Raw genomic sequence first — 19095 nt, 5'->3', positions numbered from 1 at the left:
GGTTCACACTAACCTGGGCACTGCCTTTCACTTCTTTTTTTTTTTTTTTTTAAGATTTATTTATTTATTATATGTAAGTACACTGTAGCTGTCTTCAGACACACCAGAAGAGGGCATCAGATCTTGTTACAGATGGTTGTGAGCCACCATGTGGTTGCTGGGATTTGAACTCCAGACCTTTGGAAGAGCAGTCAGGTGCTCTTACCCACTGAGCCATCTCACCAGCCCCCACCTGTCACTTCTTGACTGGCTAGTGGGCACCAGTACTACCTCAAGGACGCAGGAAAACAGAGGAAGTGGAACAGGAAGTCACCATTTCTCTTCCAGGGTGGTTCCCTCTTCAAGGTGCCGTTCTCCCAGTCCTAAAACTCCTGTCTTTTTGTGGAGCAACACCAACTTTGAACCCAGGGTCTGGTTACTTCTTGAGGAAGCTACATTTTTTTTTTTTGGTTGATGTTGATCTATTTTTGCTACACAGAGATTATTGAACACCGTTTAATAAAAAAAAGAGTAAATTACAGTGTGCTGTGGAAGGCTGGAGCTTGCTGCTGGGAAGCTGATGCCAGAAGAGGCTGTGGATTTGAGGATGAGGGCTCTTTAAAGGCAGAGAGATTACGGCTGGGGGTTCCGGGGGCTGGGGTGCAGACAACCCAGAGCCACTTACTGGGCACCCTCACGCGAGGTGCTCTCTGGGAGGAGTGCCAAACCCCAGACACCAGTGTCAAGAGGTGAGCTGCCAGCTGTCTGAATATGGTGATTCTGAGACACAGGCAGTTACATGCTGTCACTTGCCGACAGCATCCAAGGCTCATTATTTCTAGGCCTTCCTGGGGTATGTTTTAGATTGACACCCTGGGTGGACCTGGGGTGCTTGCTTGGCTATGGCCCTGGCCTGGCACCTTGGGTTCTTCCATCCTGTGTCTCCTCCCTATCCCCTGCCCAAGGGAGCCAGGGCCTGTTAATGCTCTCCCCTAGTCTGCTAATCTGACGGGAAATCAAAGGGCTCTGCCGCATCCTCCTCCCCTGGTCACTGGGCTCTTTCCAGTCCCCTAGCGAGTGCTGCCAGGCTCTCTTCACTTCCTCCTGCGGTTGGTAACCTTCAGTTCATCCAGCTCTTTGTCCTTTAGGTGGGACTCAGCAGTGGTTTCTGAAAGCTGGAAGTAAGAGCATTGGATTGTTACAAAGAAAGCTACGGCCAGGCCCCGCTGCAGACGTGCGCAGCGGCTGTGCACCAAGGAAAACTACCAGTCCTCACCCAGCTAAGCCTTGGCAGACAGAGGGATTGCTCCTCCTCGTGCCTCTAGCACATCTACACAGCTGCATGGCATACCATGTGTGAAGGACAGAAACACACACGCTGGGTACGCTGCAGTTCAGAGATTATAAATCTGCGCTGTCTAGTCTCGTGTAATGGCACTTAGCGAACAATGCTACCAAAAAAAAAAAAAATGGGGGAGGGGGATGGGATGTTCTAAAAATACTTCTCCTTTCCTCATCATTATCTTTTGACTAGGGTTTACAGTAGAAGGGGGCAGACACTGAACATGAAGACAGAGGGAGGGCAGGAAGGCAGGCGGTCTCTGCTCTCAGTGTGTTTCTCTTGTTATTAGGTCCAAGAGGAAGGTGCTACTCTGATGCCAGTTGTCTTGCTGGAGTGATGAGGTCACAGAGTGGGTAGCCGGTGGGGCAAAGAAGCTGCCCACCAGCTCCCTCACGCCTGTCCCCCCCTGCACACGCACTGCCAGGCCCAGCAGACACAGGAGACCGACATTAATTTGGTATGTGCCCTTCGAAGGTTTGCACTGGTCACTGATTCAGCTGATCTGAGGCAGGATGCCCCCAAACTCGAGCAGACACCCTCACCACCTGGGATGCCTTCGTCCAATCTCCATTCTTGCCACTATCCTGGGCATCGTCGGAGAGCCCCTCTCTGCTGTCTAGACCTCTTCTGTGTGGCTATCAGACCCTGCTTGGACTAAAGGAGTACCCTTACCACGGGCACGGGGATTGTGGGTACTGTAATATATCCCTGCTCCAGCCTTTGGTGGCAAGGTTGGCTTTTACATTTGTGTGTGGATACCCAGGAAACAGACCCAGTAAGTAGGCCCTGGGGAAATCAGTTGGATGGCTAGACTCAAGGTAGGACTTCCCTAAAGGAGAAACCTAGGCATCCCTGGGGATTTCTCCCTCACCATGTCCAGCAGAATGTCCACTTTCAGCCGCAGGAGATTGTTTTCTTCTTCTAACTGTTGGTTTCGTTTGCGCAGGCGCTGAGTTTCCCTCCGGTCCACACCCCCACTAATCACGGAGTCTAGAGGACACAAAACAGGAATGAAAGGAGTCTTCCTTCTGCCAGCCTGACTGACAAAACATCCAGAAGGGCCACTCACCTGCCACCCACTGGCCGTTTTCAAACTTCAGGCTCTGCCCCGCCAGGTTCATGGTAGGAGTTCCATAGTCGAGCCCCAGCTCCAGTTCCCGCGTTGACCGATCTAACTGTGGTAAGACACCAGGAAACCAAAGAACAAGAGATACATCAGAAGGAGAGATGACGCCCCAGCTTTTCCCACCAGTTGTAGACCCAACAACACGGGCAGCTCTCCTCCCACCAGGCCTTAGCACCTTTAGAGACACATTTTTTTTTTTTTTTTTTGAGGCAGGGTCTCACTATGCAGCCCTGGCTATCCTGGCTGTCACTATGTGGACCAGACCAGCCTCAAACGCACAGAGATCTGCCTCCCAAGTGTGGGGATTAAAGGCGTGTGCCACTGTCCCTTCATAAATTGAGTATTTTTTTTTACAACTACTTGACAGTTCAGAGAATCCCACCATACATTTTTACATATGTAATCATACTTGGTTTTAATTCATTCTCCTCCTCTTCAGTGTATATTTATAATTCAAAGAAACTTGCAAGTTGTCCTTTGCTTAATATGGAAGCACAAAATCCTAACAGTTCCTGGTAGGACTTGTCTAATGTCCTGCAGTCTCATTTCTGTATTCTTTGACAGAACTCATCAAACACTCCTCAAGTCAGGCCTGACTCCTGTGCATTCAGATAGGAGCATGGCCAGCTCTGCCAGAGGGAATCCTCCAACCCTGAGAGGAGACGTGACCAGCTTGACACGGGCAGGCAGGCGTGCATGTGTGCGTGTGTGTGTGTGTGTGTGCATGTGTGGATAGAAAGAGATAGAAAAAGACAGGGACGAACTCCTTCAAGTGTATGCTAAAATGTCCTTTGCTTGGTTAGGACTCCCTTGAGCACCCTATTTAAAGTGACAACTCTCTTTCCACATCACTCTCCTTGTTAAAATGTCTACCCACGCAACAGATGCTGGGATTTGGTTCTCCCTGGCCCCTCGCCTCCTCTTTTTTTTTTCTGTTTCTGTTTCTGGGGCTTGAACCTTGGGACTTGAATATACTTCCACGGACATATATCTCTTACTGTGTGTGTGTGTGTGTGTGTGTGTGTGTGTGTACATAAGTGTTCATGTGTGTGCAGGTGAATGTTTACACACATGTGTGGAGGCCAGAGGACAAGCTCGGCTGTCATTCCTCAGGTACTATCTACAGTTTGAAAACAATTTCAGGCTAGGAATGGTCGCCACACATCTCTAGCCCCAATACTCAGGAGGCAGAGGCAAGTCGATCTCCGTGAGTTCAAGGTCAGTTCAATCTACAGATGAAGGAGCGGGACATCTAGGGCTACATGGAGAGACCCTGTCTCAACTCTGCCCCCCACAACAATAAAGAAGTCAGCATATAGGTATTAGCTCTCATGATGATATTTTCAAACAAAGGCGTGCTGTAGGTAGGGTTGCGCTATAGGTAGGGTCTCTTTTTCCCTCCCCTCTGCATTTTCCATAGTAACCACCTTCTTCCCAGTCACCCCGCCCCCACCCGGCCCCTTCTTCAGCACCTATGGTGAGGGGCTTTCACTGTCTTGAAGCTCATGAAGTAGGGTGGCTGGCTGGCCGGCCAGTGAGTCCCAAGAGCCTCTTGTCCTCAGCCTGGTGTCTTCTTCCTATGCACTGCCCCCCACTCATGTGCCACAGTACCCAGAGTTTTATTTTATTAGATTTTTTTAAAATTAGGTTTGTGTGTGTGTGTGTATGTGTGTGTGTGAGTGTGTGTGTGTGTGTGTGTGTGTGTGAGTGTGTGTGTGTGTGTGTGTGTGTGTGTGTGTGTACACCGCATGCATGTCCGGTGTCTGTGTGTGTGTGTGTGTGTGTGTGTGTGTGTGTACACCGCATGCATGTCCGGTGTCTGTGGAGCTCAGGAGACACTAGGTTCCTGGTCCTGGAGTCATGGATGGTTGTGAAGCACCAAGTCGGTGCTGGGAATCTGACCTGCGTCCTCTTCAAGAACTGCAAGTGCTATTAACCACTGAGCTGTCTTTTCAGCCCACGCCCAGATTTTAAAAGTGTTCTGGGGATTAAACTTAGGCCCTCACATCCCTCCCCTGACTCATCTCCTCCTTCTCCAGAAACTCCTTTTTTAAATATACTATCAATTTTCAGAGGGTCTTGTGGTGTCCCGGCTGGCCTTGAACTTGTAATCCTGGCTCAGCCTCCCAAGCAGCTGGAATTATAGACCTGTACCACCAAGCCAGGTCCCTCTTTTCCTTACTCAGCACCTAAAAGGTTGGTGGATACACAAAGTTATCAATTGGCTGCTATGAAATTGATGACTAGAGAAGATGCCTCTGGGCAGGCAAAGCAACAGGCATAGAGCAGCAGGCATAGCCTTACAGGCTCTTGTAAGGATGGGTGGCCCAAGCAAAAGGTGCACAGAAGACACGGCTATGAGGTACCTTATGTGCCTTCCTCAGGACCTGAGCCACTGTCCTGGAATAACAGGATGCTGTTGAGCCCCCTGGGGGATAGAGAGATGGCTCAGAGGCTAAAAGCACTGGCAGCTCTTCCAAAGGTCCTGAGTTCATATCCAGCCACCACATGGTGGCTCACACTCATCTATGATGAGGTCTGGTGCCTTCTTCTGACCTGATGGCAGAATGCTGCACACATAATAAATACACACATCTTAAAAGGACTCTGTGCACCATGTTTTGTGTTTCCTTATCCCAGCACTTGCCTGTGATGTCCTGCAAATACTGCAGGGAGGGTGAGCTTCCAGTCACTCTCAGACAGTAGCGTTAGAAGCACGCTGCTGCCTTTAAGGACAAGGGTTGTCCCAGTGAGAGTACCAAGTGCATCTCTGTCGTCGGTGTCTGGAAGGAGGCTTGAAGTCCAAGGCATGGAGAACTAGGATCCCACACTGTTTATCCCTGGCCTTAGAGGGGCTGCCGTCATGATCCTAACTGGGGACTAGAGGCAATGGACTCATGGCCTTTAGAGCTGGGGTGATGCTTGCTACCTAACCCACAGACTTGTAAAGACTTGGCTCATCTGCACAAATGTCACGTGGGAAAGGGACAAAGAGACGAGGGTCTATCATCTCTTGGTGTGAAAGACACAGCAGTAGCACCCAGATGTAAGGGCAGGAATATGGTGGGAACGAAGGACCAGATTTGTGGTCACAGATGCTGAAAGGCCTGTGTGCGTGGACCTGTGTGTATCTACATCTCATAGCTAGGAATGGACCTGTGTGTATCTACATCTCATAACTAGGAATGGCTTTATTATGTATTTTCTAAGCGCAGGCCCTGCATTCAGGGGGGCTCCATGTTGCCTTTGGAAAGTTACCTTTGTCCCAGTGCTGTCATGGCCCCAGATGTTTTTGGACCCCCTCTTTCAGAACTGTTATTATCCTTTCAAGTGTCACTAACGGTGACAAGTCAACATCTTTTGTGAATCTCCGAAATAAACTTGATTTTTTTTTTTGGGGGGGGCAGTGTATGTGGGTGTACACCATTAATCCCAACACTCCCGAGGCAGGAACAGGCAGATCTCTGTGAGTTTGAAGCCATCTTGGTCTACATAGCAAGTTCCAGGACAGCCAGGGTTACACAGAGACTCCATTCTCAAAACAACTGCGGATTTATTTTTCTTCTATGTGTAGGAGTGCTCTGCCATCATGTATGTTGTGAACCTTGTAAGTGCAGTGCCAGTAGAGGCCAGCAGAGGGCGGTGGATCCCCTGGGACAGTAGCTACAGATGGTTGTGAGCCATCCTTGTCCGGGCTGGGAACCCAACCCAGGTCCTCTGCAAGAGCAACAAGTACCCTTTTTGGCTGAGCCATCTCTCAAGGCCCCGAACTTGACCTTATTTTATTTTACTTTTGGAGACAGAGTCTCTCTCTGAACCCTGGATGCCCTGGAACTCTATAGACCAGGCTAGCCCTGAACTCACAGAGATCCCCCAGCCTCTACCTCTTGATTGCTGAGAGTAGAGGTATACCGCTACACCCAGCTTGGATTTGATCTTTAAACATGACTGAAATGAATTATCTGAACTAAAATGCAAGCCAGACTGGATACCACCACCTGGGACCCTATCACAAGGAGGCTGCCTGTCATAGTAGGTTCTTGAATAAACTCCAGTAGTAGTTCCCATGCAGGAATTCAGTCTTGACTAATAATATAAACCCCGAGGATGCCTTCCCACAGAGTCACCTCTCCACCCAGAGACCACTCCCGCCACCCAGTCTGCACTCACAGAATGTAGGTTGGAGAGAGAGGCCGACTTCCGAGGAGGGGTCTTCTTTGGGCTGAATATGCTGCCAAAGAGAGGCATCCCTAACTCAGTGAGGAAACGCCAGCACTTCCTTCTCCTTCCTGACCCAGCGAGAAAACACCAGCACTTCCGTCTCCTAAAGTCAAACAGATCAGCGACCTCATTTCACTGTTCTCTATCCATTAGAACATCTTACACCTTGATGATTGCCAATTACCGCAGTACCTACTGGGAAGAGTTATCCATTTATACAGAACAGCAAAAGAAGGCTTGAGGTCCTAATAGTTCTGGAAGGAGCTTCCATGTGCTGGGTGCTTCTTATGTGCCAGGCAGTATAGGCTAAGGCCTTTGCATAAACCCATTTCACTCACAACTGCCCCTCGACATGCCTCTCCTAGTCACCCCATTTGGAAAGCCAAGGTCTTTGGTGGGAACGGGCATTGGAACCAAAGTTTGTGTGGCTTCACAGTGATGCTAACCTCAGGCAACTCTGTCACGAGTTGGCCTCGCCAGCATCACAGTGTGGAGCCAGGGAGGAAATTTCTACCATTCCCGTTGGCCAGTAAGAACATCACCAAGTACGGGAACTTCAGCCTGGATGGCATCCTAAAGCCATGAAGCGACACCCGGATTTCACTCCCGGATGCAGAGCGGTACTTATCACAGTCTCGATAAGTATCACGACACTCACCGGCACACTAGCTTTAGTCACAGCACAACGTCCTGCAATGCTCATAAAATCAGTAACATCACTTAGGCTCGGGGAAGAGGTCAGCTTTTTAAATAAAACAAGTAGAGAGAAGTCATAAAACCACAAGGCTTCATGGTACATTTTTTTTTCCAATTATGTGTTTATGTGCTGAATGCATGCATATGTGCAGGTAGGTGTGTGTGTGTGTATCCACTTTATTAATATTTGTGTGCAGATTCGGAGTCTGGAGGGGGGACGTCAGGTGTCCTGTTGCATTCCCTTTAGATGGGGTCTCTCACTGAACCTGGAGCTAGACTGGCGGCCAGCGAGCACAAGCAATCCTGTCTCCGCCACCAACAGTGTTAGCATTGCAGGGGTCCGAGCTTGTAGCAGGCTTTTTTTTTTTTTTTTTTTTTGGTTTTTCGAGATAGGGTTTCTCTGTGTAGCCCTGGCTGTCCTGGAACTTCACTTTGTAGACCAGGCTGGCCTCGAACTCAGAAATCCGCCTGCCTCTGCCTCCCGAGTGCTGGGATTAAAGGCGTGTGCCACCACGCGCCGGCTTGTGGTAGGCTTTTAACTGAGATGTTGGGGACTTGAATCCATGGTCTCACACTTGAGCAGCAAGTACCCACATTCACTGAGCCTTTTCTCTAGTCCCCTTCACAGATTTTTTTTTTTAAACACACACACATACACACACCGTTCAAGGTATCCTAGGGTTCTTTAGGGAAGCTCTCTCATAGAAGACTATGGGCCAAGAAAATTAAAGGTTTGCACTTGGTTCCCAACCAACCCTGTTGCTCACCCTCTGGGGAGTCCAACGTTTTATCATCCCCCAAGGGCCTCAAAGGCTTTGTTTGCTGTTGTTTTTAATGTGTCTGAGTGTTTTGCCTGGGATACCATGGTCGTGCCTTGTGTCTGCAGATTCTACAACTAGAGTTACTGGCGTTTGTGAGCTGGGAATCGAATCCCAGTTCTCTGCAACAGCAACCAGTTCTCTGAGACTCTGATCCATTTCTCCGGCCAGTGACGTCCCTTATTTATAATCACGAATGATAACAGCCTGCAGCTCGTAGGTTAAGAGTGCTTTCATGTTTACAAACTGTTGGGACATTTGATGCTCACCATGACCCTGAGAAGTAGATCAAATTGTCCCCCTTTACAGGGAAATGCACTTACTGTGCGAAGCTTTAGTTTGCATCAGGCTATAAAATACATTCTCTTCATTCTGACAAAAAATAAAGGAAGGAAGCATCTTTGGTTTTCACTGGATTCTCAAAGGGAAAGGTGTCTCGAAAAAGTTAAGAGCCAGCCAGTCTCACGGGTCACAAAACCCAAAGAGTTCTGTACGGGTTAGGAGAAGACCTTCAAAGGATGGGGTCAAAACACCATCTCCGAGTCTCCGTCGCAAGAGGTGCCCGCGGAGCATGCCACGGTCCAGCCTGCCCGCTTCTCCAGGGGTACCCGGGCATCCCACCCACCACTACTGGCACGGATATCCGCCCGCCGCTCCCAGAGGTACCTGTCTGCGAAGCCGGAATCCCGAGCTAGCCTGCAGCTTTCTGCAAGGATCTGCCCAGGCCGCGTCAACCGCCGCGACCGCGATTGGCCGGCGCCGGGCAACCATCGTGCGCATGCGCAGCCTCTCTGGCTTCTACCACTGAGAATGCAGAGGGAGCCAGCTCCGAGACGAGCCTCCGCGAAGCAGCGGAGCCCCTGCGGACTCTCTAAGGTTCACGAATAGAAGAAAGCCTTGGGCACGACTTCTGGAGATACACACATGCCTTGGGCACGACTTCTGGAGATACACACATGCCTTGTGGCATAGGCTGGGAGAGGCATGACCCCCTAAATACGTTGGTCTGGTCCCCGGGTCAGCGCCGCCGTCGTCATAGTAATCGTTTTCCTTGGCAACAAAGCAGGCCGAAAGCTGCTTTGTTGTGTTAAAAATGTTAAGTGGTGACCCAGGCTGGACTCACAGTAGCAAAATGGACCGACCTGCAGCTCCCCCGCCCCGGCCACAAAGCAAACCGCGCCCCTTGGGCCGCGGATGCTGGCGGACATCCGGAGCTTGGTCCGGTCACTGGAGGGGCTGGTGGCGGAACCCGCCCTGACGCTTCTGCCGAAGCTTTCAGGTAAGACAGACGGACAGATATGACGACTCCCTGCCAGTAGCAAACTGGCTCCTGCCAGTCTTGCCTCCTCCACACTCCCACAAGCAAGGGAAACTGAGGTCCAGGGAAGGTTGCCCAGTGTACAAGGGGTAGAGAACTGGAGAGTCAGCTCCAGGATTCCTCAAGTCCTAAGGACATTGTAGCTCGGTTTGGTAAATGAAGAAATGGCCATCCAGGAGGCGTTTCTTGGCTGCCTAGTGGGTGTACGAGGTCATCCCACCATAAAGGACAGGACCCAGCTCCAAGCAGTCTTCCTCCACCTTTGCCACACAGCGTTCGAAGAGAGAATTCCACATCAAAATCAACCATATCTAGTGTAGCAACCGCTACAGAAACATAAAGCAGAACACATTTGAAAGTTGCGATCATTCTAGAAGTTTTTTTGTTTGTTTGTTTGTTTGTATGTTTGTTTGTTTGCTTGTTTGTTTTTTTCGAGACAGGGTTTCTCTGTGTAGCCCTGGCTGTCCTGGAACTCAGTCTGTTGACCAGGCTGGCCTCAAACTCAGAAATCCGCCTGCCTCCCAAGTGCTGGGATTAAAGGCGTCCGCCACCACCGCCAGGCTCTAGAAGCTTTTTGATATTAAACCTTGTGCGCCCTCTACCGGTGCTATCCCCGAAGCACCTTTCGTATTTTGAGATAAAGTCTCCCTGGGTACTCCTTATCTCATCCTCCTGCCTCAGCCTCTCAGTGCTGGAATTACAGACACACACCCAGCCTGCCTTCAACCCCTACCCTTTTGCTTTGTTTGTTTTTTTTTTTTTAAGATTTATTTATTTATTTATTATATGTAAGTACACTGTAGCTGTCCTCAGACACTCCAGAAGAGGGAGTCAGATCTCGTTACGGATGGTTGTGAGCCACCATGTGGTTGCTGGGATTTGAACTTCGGACCTTCGGAAGAGCAGTCGGGTGCTCTTACCCACTGAGCCATCTCACCAGCCCCGCTTTGTTTGTTTGATATTTGAGACTGGGGCTCAATATGTAGTTCTGGCTGCTCTCCCAACTTACAAAAGTCCTCCCGCCTCTTTCTCCAGAGCGCTGGGATTAAAGGCTAGTGCTCCATACCCGGCCCTAGGCTTTTTAACAAGTCAATTCAAAACAGATTAAATTAACTTGACTATTGTTGCACTTAACTCGGTTTGTCCAAAATACGAATAAACAAATATTTTAAATTTTTACCATGTATTGGTTATTAATTTCTTTAGTCACGCTAACCAAATTTCAGAACTTTTGTTTTGGTGTGTGGCTAGTGGCCGTGGGGCTGGGCAGCATCCAGGAGTGTTTTCCTTCCAGCCTCGTTGCCCTCTGTCTGGGAGCTGTTTCTTCTCCCCATCAGCCAGTTAACTCCTGCTCTTCCTTCAGCACCTTGACCTCCGTAACTAGGTCAGAACAAACTGTTGCAGCACTTCAGAGGCAGAGGCAGGAGGAGCTCTGTGAGTTGGAGGCCAGCTCGGACTACATAGCAAGTGCCAGGCCAGCCAGGGCTACGTCATGGTGAGACACTGTCTCAAAAACAAAAACAACAACAACAAATACCCAAAACCACACTGTCACCTCATAACCCTATGTACTTTCTTTGGAAGCAGTCATGAGTTATATAATTCATCATTACATACAGAATTTTGATGAATTATACTTTATAATTATGTACTTATTTTAATTTTACAAGTCTACCTCAATAGCCCCACTAGGGCTATGGATCCAGTCTGGCTCAGTTTACCATCCTGTGCCCAGTTGGAGCACACTTTTTAGTCTGTGGGAAGTCCTCAGTAAATAGTCACCGAGTGGCTCGACGTTGATGGTGACGGAGGACCAGTACCGCAGTCTGCATTTCACATGCTATCAAATGCTAACTCTGAGCAGGGGATCGGCAGTCCCAGCTGCCACAATGCCCCAAGGGGAAGGGCTCCTCAGCTCCCACGCATCCACCCCCAGCACTTGGCACAGTGCTTGCCATAGCGCGGCTTTCAATGAAGCTTGCTTTCCCTCCTCTGCAGACAACGGCAGTAGAAAGCTTACCGGGCCCCAGAGCACACGTATCCTTAAATGGTAGGAGGGAGAATTCAGCCCGGAGCGATGTGTGTATTTTAAACATTCCTCTTTAGAAACTACTCAGTTGTCCCATTAGGTGTGAGTAATAGCATTCGGCTAAAGCTGGAAGCTTCCTGACAGCATCATCAGAGTCTAGAACATAGTGTAATTTTCCAGCCATTCTGGGGAATGGGTAGGAGGACAAGGAGAAGCCCTGAGATGCACCTGCCTCTTCTCATCTCCTGCTGCTTGGCCTGTGAGGGTAAGAGCAGGAGGCAAGAAACGGTACTGGCCTGGGGTCTGAGTCAGCCTTTCCTTCCACCCAACCAACTTGGAGCAGTACAGGGGTCGGAGATGGAGGGATATCTGCAACCACAGGGCCGCAGAGTAGTGATCAGAGGGAGATATGAAGGCAGTTTGGTTCAACAGGACTCAGTAGCTGGTGTCCATTCAAACTTAGAATCTGACCCTGAATAGTTTATTTTAGGCATCTTTGTACACAGCACAATTTGTTTAAAAAAAAAATCCTGGTGATAAATAGCTCAATCCCATGTGCATAGCAAGGCTTAAGGTAGGATATCTCAAAGTAACGTACAAAGCAAAGTACAGGTGAGATCTTCCATAAAGATGGGTTTTATGGATAACTGGGAAAACAGGCTCAAGATAAGGAAGTCTTCTGGAAGACTAGTCTATAGACGACTGAAACAGACAAGGTCAAGAAAGGGTCTGGGGGAATCTCTGTGGTCTATGGCCTGGTCACACAGTTAGCACTAAGGTCACCATGCTAATGAACTAACTATACCAGTGCCTTCTGGGTAAGAAAACAGGTTATATACATTTCTCCCTTTGAGATTTATTTTATGTATGTGAGTACACTGCCACTCCCTTCAGACATACCAGAAGAGGGCATCAGATCCCATTACAGAAGGTTGTGAGCCACCATGTGGTTGCTGGGATTTGAACTCAAGGCCTCTGGAAGAGCAGTCAGTAGTTTTTTGGTTTTTGGTTTTTTGGTTTTTTCAAGACAGGGTTTATATATAAAACCTCTGTCTATAGATAGACATATATATGTCTATATATAGCTCTGGCTGTCCTGGAACTCACTCTGTAAACCAGGCTGGCCTCGAACTCAGAGATCTGCCTGCCTCTGCCTCCCAAGTGCTGGGATTAAAGGCATGCACCACCACGCCCGGCTGCAGTCAGTAGTCTTAAGCCGCTGAACCATCTCTCCAGCACACATTTCTTCCTTTGAGGAGACCATCTCTTTCCTAGCTTCCCTGGAGCTTATCTGTGAGCACAAGGACCTCTGTGCTTCCTACAGTCTGTGATAGACAACTTCTTCCAAGAACAAACAAGTCTGGAGTGATGTCTCTAATCCTAGTGATTCCCTGCCCCCACCCCAAGTAATTGTTATGATGGAGAAAGAAGTCATTCCAGTTCAGGTTTTCTTTTTTGAGACAAGATTTGGCTGGGTACCCAAAGCCTGCCAATTTTATTTAGTAAGTGCTGAGACAGATGAAAGTAGATACAAGAATCTTGGTTCTGGTGGCCTGGGATAATTCTAGGTCTTTCAAAAGAGGATGCCTTACCCCAGGGCCAAATCCATTCAAGGACCCTCATGTGCAGAGGCATAGGGGCATTGCATGACCCGGCCAGCTAGATGGCTCAGCAGGCGCAAGTGCTCACCACGTAAGCCTGACGACCTGGCCTCTATCTCTGGACCCGGGTGGCAGGAGGAAACTGACTCTCTGAGGTTGTTTTTTTCTGATCTCCATGTGTGCCCGATGGTCATGTGCTGTCCCCATTAATAAAAATATTTATTTATTCTTATTTATTTATTTATTTATTTATTTATTTATTTTGAGACAGGGTTTCTCTGTGTAGCCCTGGCTGTCCTGGAACTCACTTTGTAGACCAGGCTGGCCTCGAACTCAGAAATCCGCCTGCCTCTGCCTCCCTAGTGCTGGGATTAAAGGCGTGCGCCACCATGCCCGGCAAAAATATTTTTTTAAAGAGCATATCATGTTAGGAAACCGGGACAAGTCCATGAGCCAGGCCTCTGGATGTGTGGCTGGGGAGAAGAGAGTGGAGAGGAAGAGTGTTTTGGGAGACCAGGGTGCAGGAAGGACCACAGTTGAGGAGACCTGGGTTAGTGTCTCCCATGAAGCTCCATCTTGCTCCTCTCCTGTGAATGAGCCGCTTGAGGCTAAGACCTAAGGCCCTGGCCTTCATTATCGCCAGGTCATTTGCATTAGCGAGGGAGATGTGCTGTAAAGTTGGGCCCAGGAGACAGGCCAGAGCACCCCAAAGCGAGGGACGAAGAATAGTGATGGGGCCAGTTTTCTGAGGAAACAGAAAGCCCTTGAAGGCTTGTGCTGAGGCGATGGACTGTTGTCCTGCGATTACAACTCCTGAGAGTTAGAAAGCGTTGTGGCTTACACGTGACAGGGCAGGAGACTGCATAGGCTCCTCTGTCTTGTATTCTTTTTGAGGCCATTTCAGGTTCAACTACAATCTGATCTCCTTGATGGAGAATCCCATGAAAAAAAATGCCCAACCCTAGTCTAGGAGCCAAAGGGAGTGATGTCCTAGCTAACATAGCCTCTGTCAGCCTCTAGGCAAGTTACCGCTTGCTTCTATGAAGCCCTCCCCCCGCCCTCCGCAGCACACACACACACACACACACACACACACACACACACACGCACTCAGACGCTCACACACTCACACACACACGCTCCCTCACACACACAAGCTCACACGCTCCCTCACACACACACACACACATGCTCACACACTCACATGCTCACACACACACACATATGCTCACACACTCACACACACACGCACACACACACACTCACACTCACTCAAATTACATGCAATTTGAAATCCTGTTAAGAATAAGCTTTCCAGGGCTGGAGAAGTGGTTAAGAGCACTGACTGCTCTTCCAGAGGTCCTGAGTTCAAGTCCCAGCAGCCACATGGTGGCTCACAACCATCTGTAATGGGATGCGATGCTCTCTTCTGGTGTGTCTGAAGAGAGTGACAGTGTACTCACATACATTAAATAAATAAACAAACAAATCTTTTTTTAAAAAAAGAAGAAGGAGGGAGGAGGAGGAGGAGGAGCTTCCTGCCTTCTGTCCAAGAAAAGGTGCAGGCTTAGCCAGAAATCTCCCTTGTCCTGGGAAGAAGCCTGATGCCTGCAGTCCTCAGGAATTGCCCAGCTGGTCCCTGCCAGGCTCCCCCTTGAGGACCTCTGGAACAGTCCTCTGGCCAGCTGGGAGCTAGAGTCTCAATGAGTAAGTGTATACAAAAGAGGGAGTGGAAGATCAGTAGTTTAAAATAGACTTTTAAACATGTAAAAAAAATTATATGTCAATGTATGTGTGTGAGCACGTGGATGCAAGTACAGGGGTCCTCAGAGGCCAGAAGAAGGGGTCAGAACTCCTGGCTGCGTTGCAGAAATTCATGATCTGTCTGACATCAGTACTGGGAATTGAACTTGTGTCCTCTGTAAGAACAATATGTGCTCTTAACTGCCGAGCCATCTCTCCAGGTCCTCAAGTGACCTTTCTAATGATTTAGTAATGTCAGAAATGGATGCAAACTAGTTATTTAAGTGATTTTTCTACCAAAGCAATTGAAGACTCTTCATACAAGTTCTAGAAGTACAGCCAAGCTGTGACTGGGACACAGGTGAAACATGGAAGACCGATGAGAAGGGGATTGGTTCTGGAATCATCTCTCTCCTTGACCCACTCTCTTTTCTACTTTATGACTCTACTTTGAAAACTGAAGAAGCAGTACACACTTAGGAAGTTTATAACAACAAATTTGCCGCTGGGTGTGGTGGCGCATGCCTTTAATCCCAGCACTCGGGAGGCAGAGGCAGGCGGATTTCTGAGTTTGAGGCCAGCCTGGTCTACAAAGTGAGCTCCAGGACAGCCAGGGCTATACAGAGAAACCCTGTCTCAAAAAAAAAAAAAAACAAACAAACAACAAATTTGCCGTGAAGACTGTTATTTTGTAGAGTGGAAAATGTATTAAGTTTCTAACTTAAAAAAAAAAAAAAGACAGCCCAGAGGTGGAGGCACACGCCTTTGATCCCAGCACTAGGGAGGCAGAGACAGATGGAGCTCTGTGAGTTTTAGGCCAGCCAGGGATTATAAACCCTGTCTCAAAAAATAACAAGAGCTGGAGAGATGGCTGAGGTTAAGAGCATTGACTGCCCTTCCAGAGGTCCTGAATTCAATTCCCGGCAACCACATGGTGGCTCACAACCATCTGTAATGGGATCCGATGCCCTCTTCTGGTGTGTCTAAAGACAGTGACAGTGTAGTCGCATATATAAAATAAATAAATCTTAGTAAACAACAAAAGATAGCTTATATCCTTAGATTTTGAAAGTTAAGGCAAATATAAATACATATCTGCTTACTGGGTTTTCTTAAAGATTGATTTGATTCTTATGTATGAGGGGGGCACATGCCCACATGCAGAGGCCAGAAGAGGGCACCAAATCCCTGGAGTTACAGGTTGGTATGAGCGGCCCAGCCTAGGTGCTAGGACCCAAACTCAAGTTCTCTGTAAGAGCATCAAACACTCCTAACCCTGAGCCGTCTTTCCAGACATCTGCTGCTTGTTTTTGTTTTTTTTAATTTTAAATTACATTTATTTAGTCATTGTGTATTTAGTGTGTGTGCCCCAGTGGAAGCCAGAGGACAATTTGTGGATGTCTCTTCTCACCTGTACCATGTGAATCGCAGGAATCAAGGTTACCTGCTTTGAATGCTTTTTCTTTTAATGCTCAAAGACAATTTTAAAAATGTTAAGTTTAAATTAAGTGTATATGTGTGCATATTTATTTATACATGTTGAGTGCAATACCTCCAAAGGCCAGAAGGGGGCATCAGCTGCCCTGGAGCTGGAGTTAGAGGCGCTTATGAGCCTCCTGGCATGGATGCTCAGAGCCAAATTCAGGTCATCTGCAAGAGAAGTAAGCACTCTCACCCACAGAGTCATTTCTGTAGCCCTGCTGTTGACTGCTTAAAGAAACAAATTAGCGTGGTAGCCTTCGGTATTTATTGATTTACTTTTGAGATGGGATCTCTGTTGCTGTATTTGATTAATCTGCCCTAATCTCTCCGGCAGTGGCTGCTCAAGTTCCTTGCTGCCCACCCAAATGCTTTGGATTCTCAAGTGAAAGACACACACACACACACACACACACACACACACACACAGAGCCTTATATTTAATATACATAAATCACCTCAGTGGTTGGGCCACTCCCAAACTTCCACGTTGCTAACACCTCCCCTCCAATACTCTTGAATTATTTATTACTTACTATACTCCATCTTTGCTACCCAGACCTAGTTAGTGGTGGGGTTGCTCCGCCGCTCTTCCCCAGCTCTTACATGGCAGGTGCTCTGTCTTCCGTAGCTCTCAAGCCTGCATCCTCTTCCTTTCCTGCTGTGGTGATTCTCAATCCTTCTTCAGTCCCCTTGCCCTCAAATCCTAAAGTCCTGCCTCTGTCTTCCTGCACAGCCATTGGCCACTGGCAACTTTACCGAATAGAACCAGCTGGGGGCAGGGACCCTCAGCATCTCACATGCCAGATTGTTGTGCAATTTGGGAACCCATATACAAGCATTAAACAAATCCACAAGTCTCACTTTGTAGCTCTGACTGGCCTGGAACTCACTATATAGATCAGGCTGGCCTTGGCCCTGAACTCAGTGATTTTTCTGCCTCATCCCCCCCCACCATACCCCTACCCCACCCCACTTCCCCATTTGAGTGCTGGGATTAAAAGGGTGCAGCACCACACATGACCACATGGGGCAGTATACAGTGGGAAGTGGCAGTGTATAGGTGCCCAATCTGTTTGCTCAATGGCCTCTACTTTCAGCCACTGAAGACTCAGCACTGGCTCACACAATCATTATCAGTGACAAAGTGACTACTCAAGGTATCATTGTGTTAAATTCATTCTACCAAAATTAGGTATGTGGTTTTTTTTTTTTTCTTTCCTTTTTTGGGTACAGTTGTAAAGCAGATCTCTGAGTTGGAGGCCAGCAGGCCCGCACTAAGAGACCCTGTATCTTGATAACAAGGTCATACACGCCCACCCGTCACTGTTGCCCCAGCATTGGGGCAGGGACAGGTGAGATCTAGGAGTCGTCTGGCAAGTCAGGCTAAAAGGGTTGAATAGAAAATCCCATCTCGATGGGTGGTGGTGGCGGCGGGGGCGCCGGCGCACGCCTTTAATCCCAGCACTTGGGAGGCAGAGGCTGGCCGATTGCTGAGTTCAAGGCTAGCCTGGTCTACAGAGTGAGTTCCAGGACATCCAGGGCTACACAGAGAAACCCTGTCTCGAAAAAAAAAAAATCCCATCTCTAAAAATAAGGTAGAAAGTTCCAGAAGGAGCTCACCAGTGCTGTTCTCCACAGGCATCATATACATATATTTAAAGGAATTGTGAGATATCAAAGGTGAAGATTACATGGTCACAATCCTCGAAGATGTCAAGGATGCGGTTCTGACAGGCTGTTGAGAGGAAGGCTACCTTGGAAAACAGATAACTTTGAATAAATAGCTTGCATCAGCTTGGAAAAACAATAAGAGAGTTTCCAAACAACAGCCGTTCCTCCTACAAGATTGCATTTGGCCCCTTAGAGTCCAGATCAGCAGGCTGTTGTTTTTAAAGACAGTTTTATGCCCTTTGTGTTTCCCAGCAGGCTGATTGGATAACGAGCAAGACTGGAGCAGAGAGAGAGAGAAAACTTTTTGTCTGCCGGTTTACAAGAAATTGGTCAGTGAAGGATAGCTGTCAAGACAATGGACATTATCAACGTCAATGCCTTACCAATAATTCCATTGGACGAGCGCCTGGTGGTCTCCGCCAACGTTCGGACAGTGCTGGAGGATGCCTTGAGAAAGCGGATGCAGGGGAGTCCACCCAGTATCCTTCTAAAGCTGTTGCCCACAGCCAGACCAAGAATACCCAACCAGGACACGCGCTACAATGAGTGCTTATAGTTCATATAAGTCATCTGTGAGCCCACTCTACAGAGCAGGGTCCTTTCCTCTGCATATTTAAGGCCTTTCTACCCTCAAAAGGATTGTCTTGATTTGAAGCGTTGTTTGCCTTGAGGTTTTATTGTTTTGGTTTGTTTTTGTTTATTTTTGCGACAGGGTTTCTCTGTGTAACCCTGGCTGTCCTGGAACTCGCTCTGTAGACCAGGTTCACCTTGAATTCAGAGATCTGCTTGCCTCTCCCTCTTGAGTGCTGGATTTTTAAAGGTGTGCTGTATCCCTGCATCACAGGTCCCCACCTCAGAGTCTGTCAGCCAATAACCCTCTCAAGTTATAAATAAGCCCAGACCTTAAGCCATGCTCCCACCAGGCAAACAGCCCCGTCCGCTCTGCCTCTCACTGTGCACGTGCACCTTCAAAGCCTCCTAAGACACCATCTAATGTGATCTCATCCCAGTCTGCAAAGGGTCCTTCTCTCTTGGGTCTCCTCCTAGTGCCGCACTCCATTTGGTCCTA

General features: G+C 48.4%; 2 protein-coding genes and 1 long non-coding RNA gene across 21 annotated transcripts in view; 2 read left to right on the top strand and 1 right to left on the bottom strand.

The window, feature by feature from the left end:
• Window positions 1–481: 481 nt before the first annotated feature.
• Window positions 482–9039, bottom strand: Cby1 (chibby family member 1, beta catenin antagonist). Of its 2 annotated transcripts, NM_028634.3 has the most exons (5): window positions 8849–8915; window positions 6618–6771; window positions 2391–2496; window positions 2193–2311; window positions 482–1154 (listed from the first exon to the last, which is right to left on the bottom strand). In NM_028634.3, exons 2-5 carry the CDS (start codon window positions 6693–6695, stop codon window positions 1074–1076), a joined length of 384 nt encoding a protein of 127 aa, NP_082910.1. In that variant the 5' UTR covers window positions 6696–6771; window positions 8849–8915; the 3' UTR covers window positions 482–1073. The 2 variants fall into 2 exon arrangements, with proteins under 2 accessions (NP_082910.1, XP_006521547.1); XM_006521484.4 differs by lacking the exon at window positions 6618–6771 and having other exon boundaries at window positions 8849–9039.
• On the top strand, window positions 1128–5052 carry Gm30877. Its single transcript, XR_384249.3, has 3 exons — window positions 1128–1361; window positions 1611–1778; window positions 2268–5052. It is a non-coding gene; the product is annotated as a predicted gene, 30877 (long non-coding RNA).
• Window positions 9040–9185: 146 nt separating the features above from the next.
• Window positions 9186–19095, top strand: part of Fam227a (family with sequence similarity 227, member A) — a 49381-nt gene continuing 39471 nt past the window's right edge. For 12 of the 18 annotated variants that reach the window (XR_003951444.1, XR_001781573.2, XR_001781574.2 and 9 more), the window contains exons 1-2: window positions 9218–9461; window positions 18279–18505. Coding sequence is in view for 9 of the 18 variants with exons in the window: in XM_017316779.2 (XP_017172268.1) it covers window positions 18382–18505 (124 nt within the window). In the remaining 9 variants the exon portion in view is untranslated. Of the gene's footprint in view, window positions 9462–18278; window positions 18506–19095 lie in introns of those variants that run through there. The other 6 variants (XM_030248810.1, XM_030248811.1, XM_030248809.1 and 3 more) reach the window with 4 other exon arrangements.

This window comes from Mus musculus, chromosome 15 (genome assembly GCF_000001635.26).
Source record: "Mus musculus strain C57BL/6J chromosome 15, GRCm38.p6 C57BL/6J".
Taxonomy (NCBI): domain Eukaryota; kingdom Metazoa; phylum Chordata; class Mammalia; order Rodentia; family Muridae; genus Mus; species Mus musculus.
This window is presented reverse-complemented; position numbering and strand designations above follow the sequence as displayed.

What these genes read in the sequence shown, in the direction of transcription:
- Cby1 (XM_006521484.4), bottom strand. Translation starts at nt 8,962, where the DNA reads ATGCGCACGATGGTTGCCCGGCGCCGGCCAATCGCGGTCGCGGCGGTT. An exon ending in AAACGGCCAGTGGGTGGCAG is followed by an intron (nt 2,312 to 2,390) that starts GTGAGTGGCCCT and finishes TGTGTCCTCTAG; the next exon opens with ACTCCGTGATTAGTGGGGGT. An exon ending in TGGACATTCTGCTGGACATG is followed by an intron (nt 1,155 to 2,192) that starts GTGAGGGAGAAA and finishes TCTTACTTCCAG; the next exon opens with CTTTCAGAAACCACTGCTGA.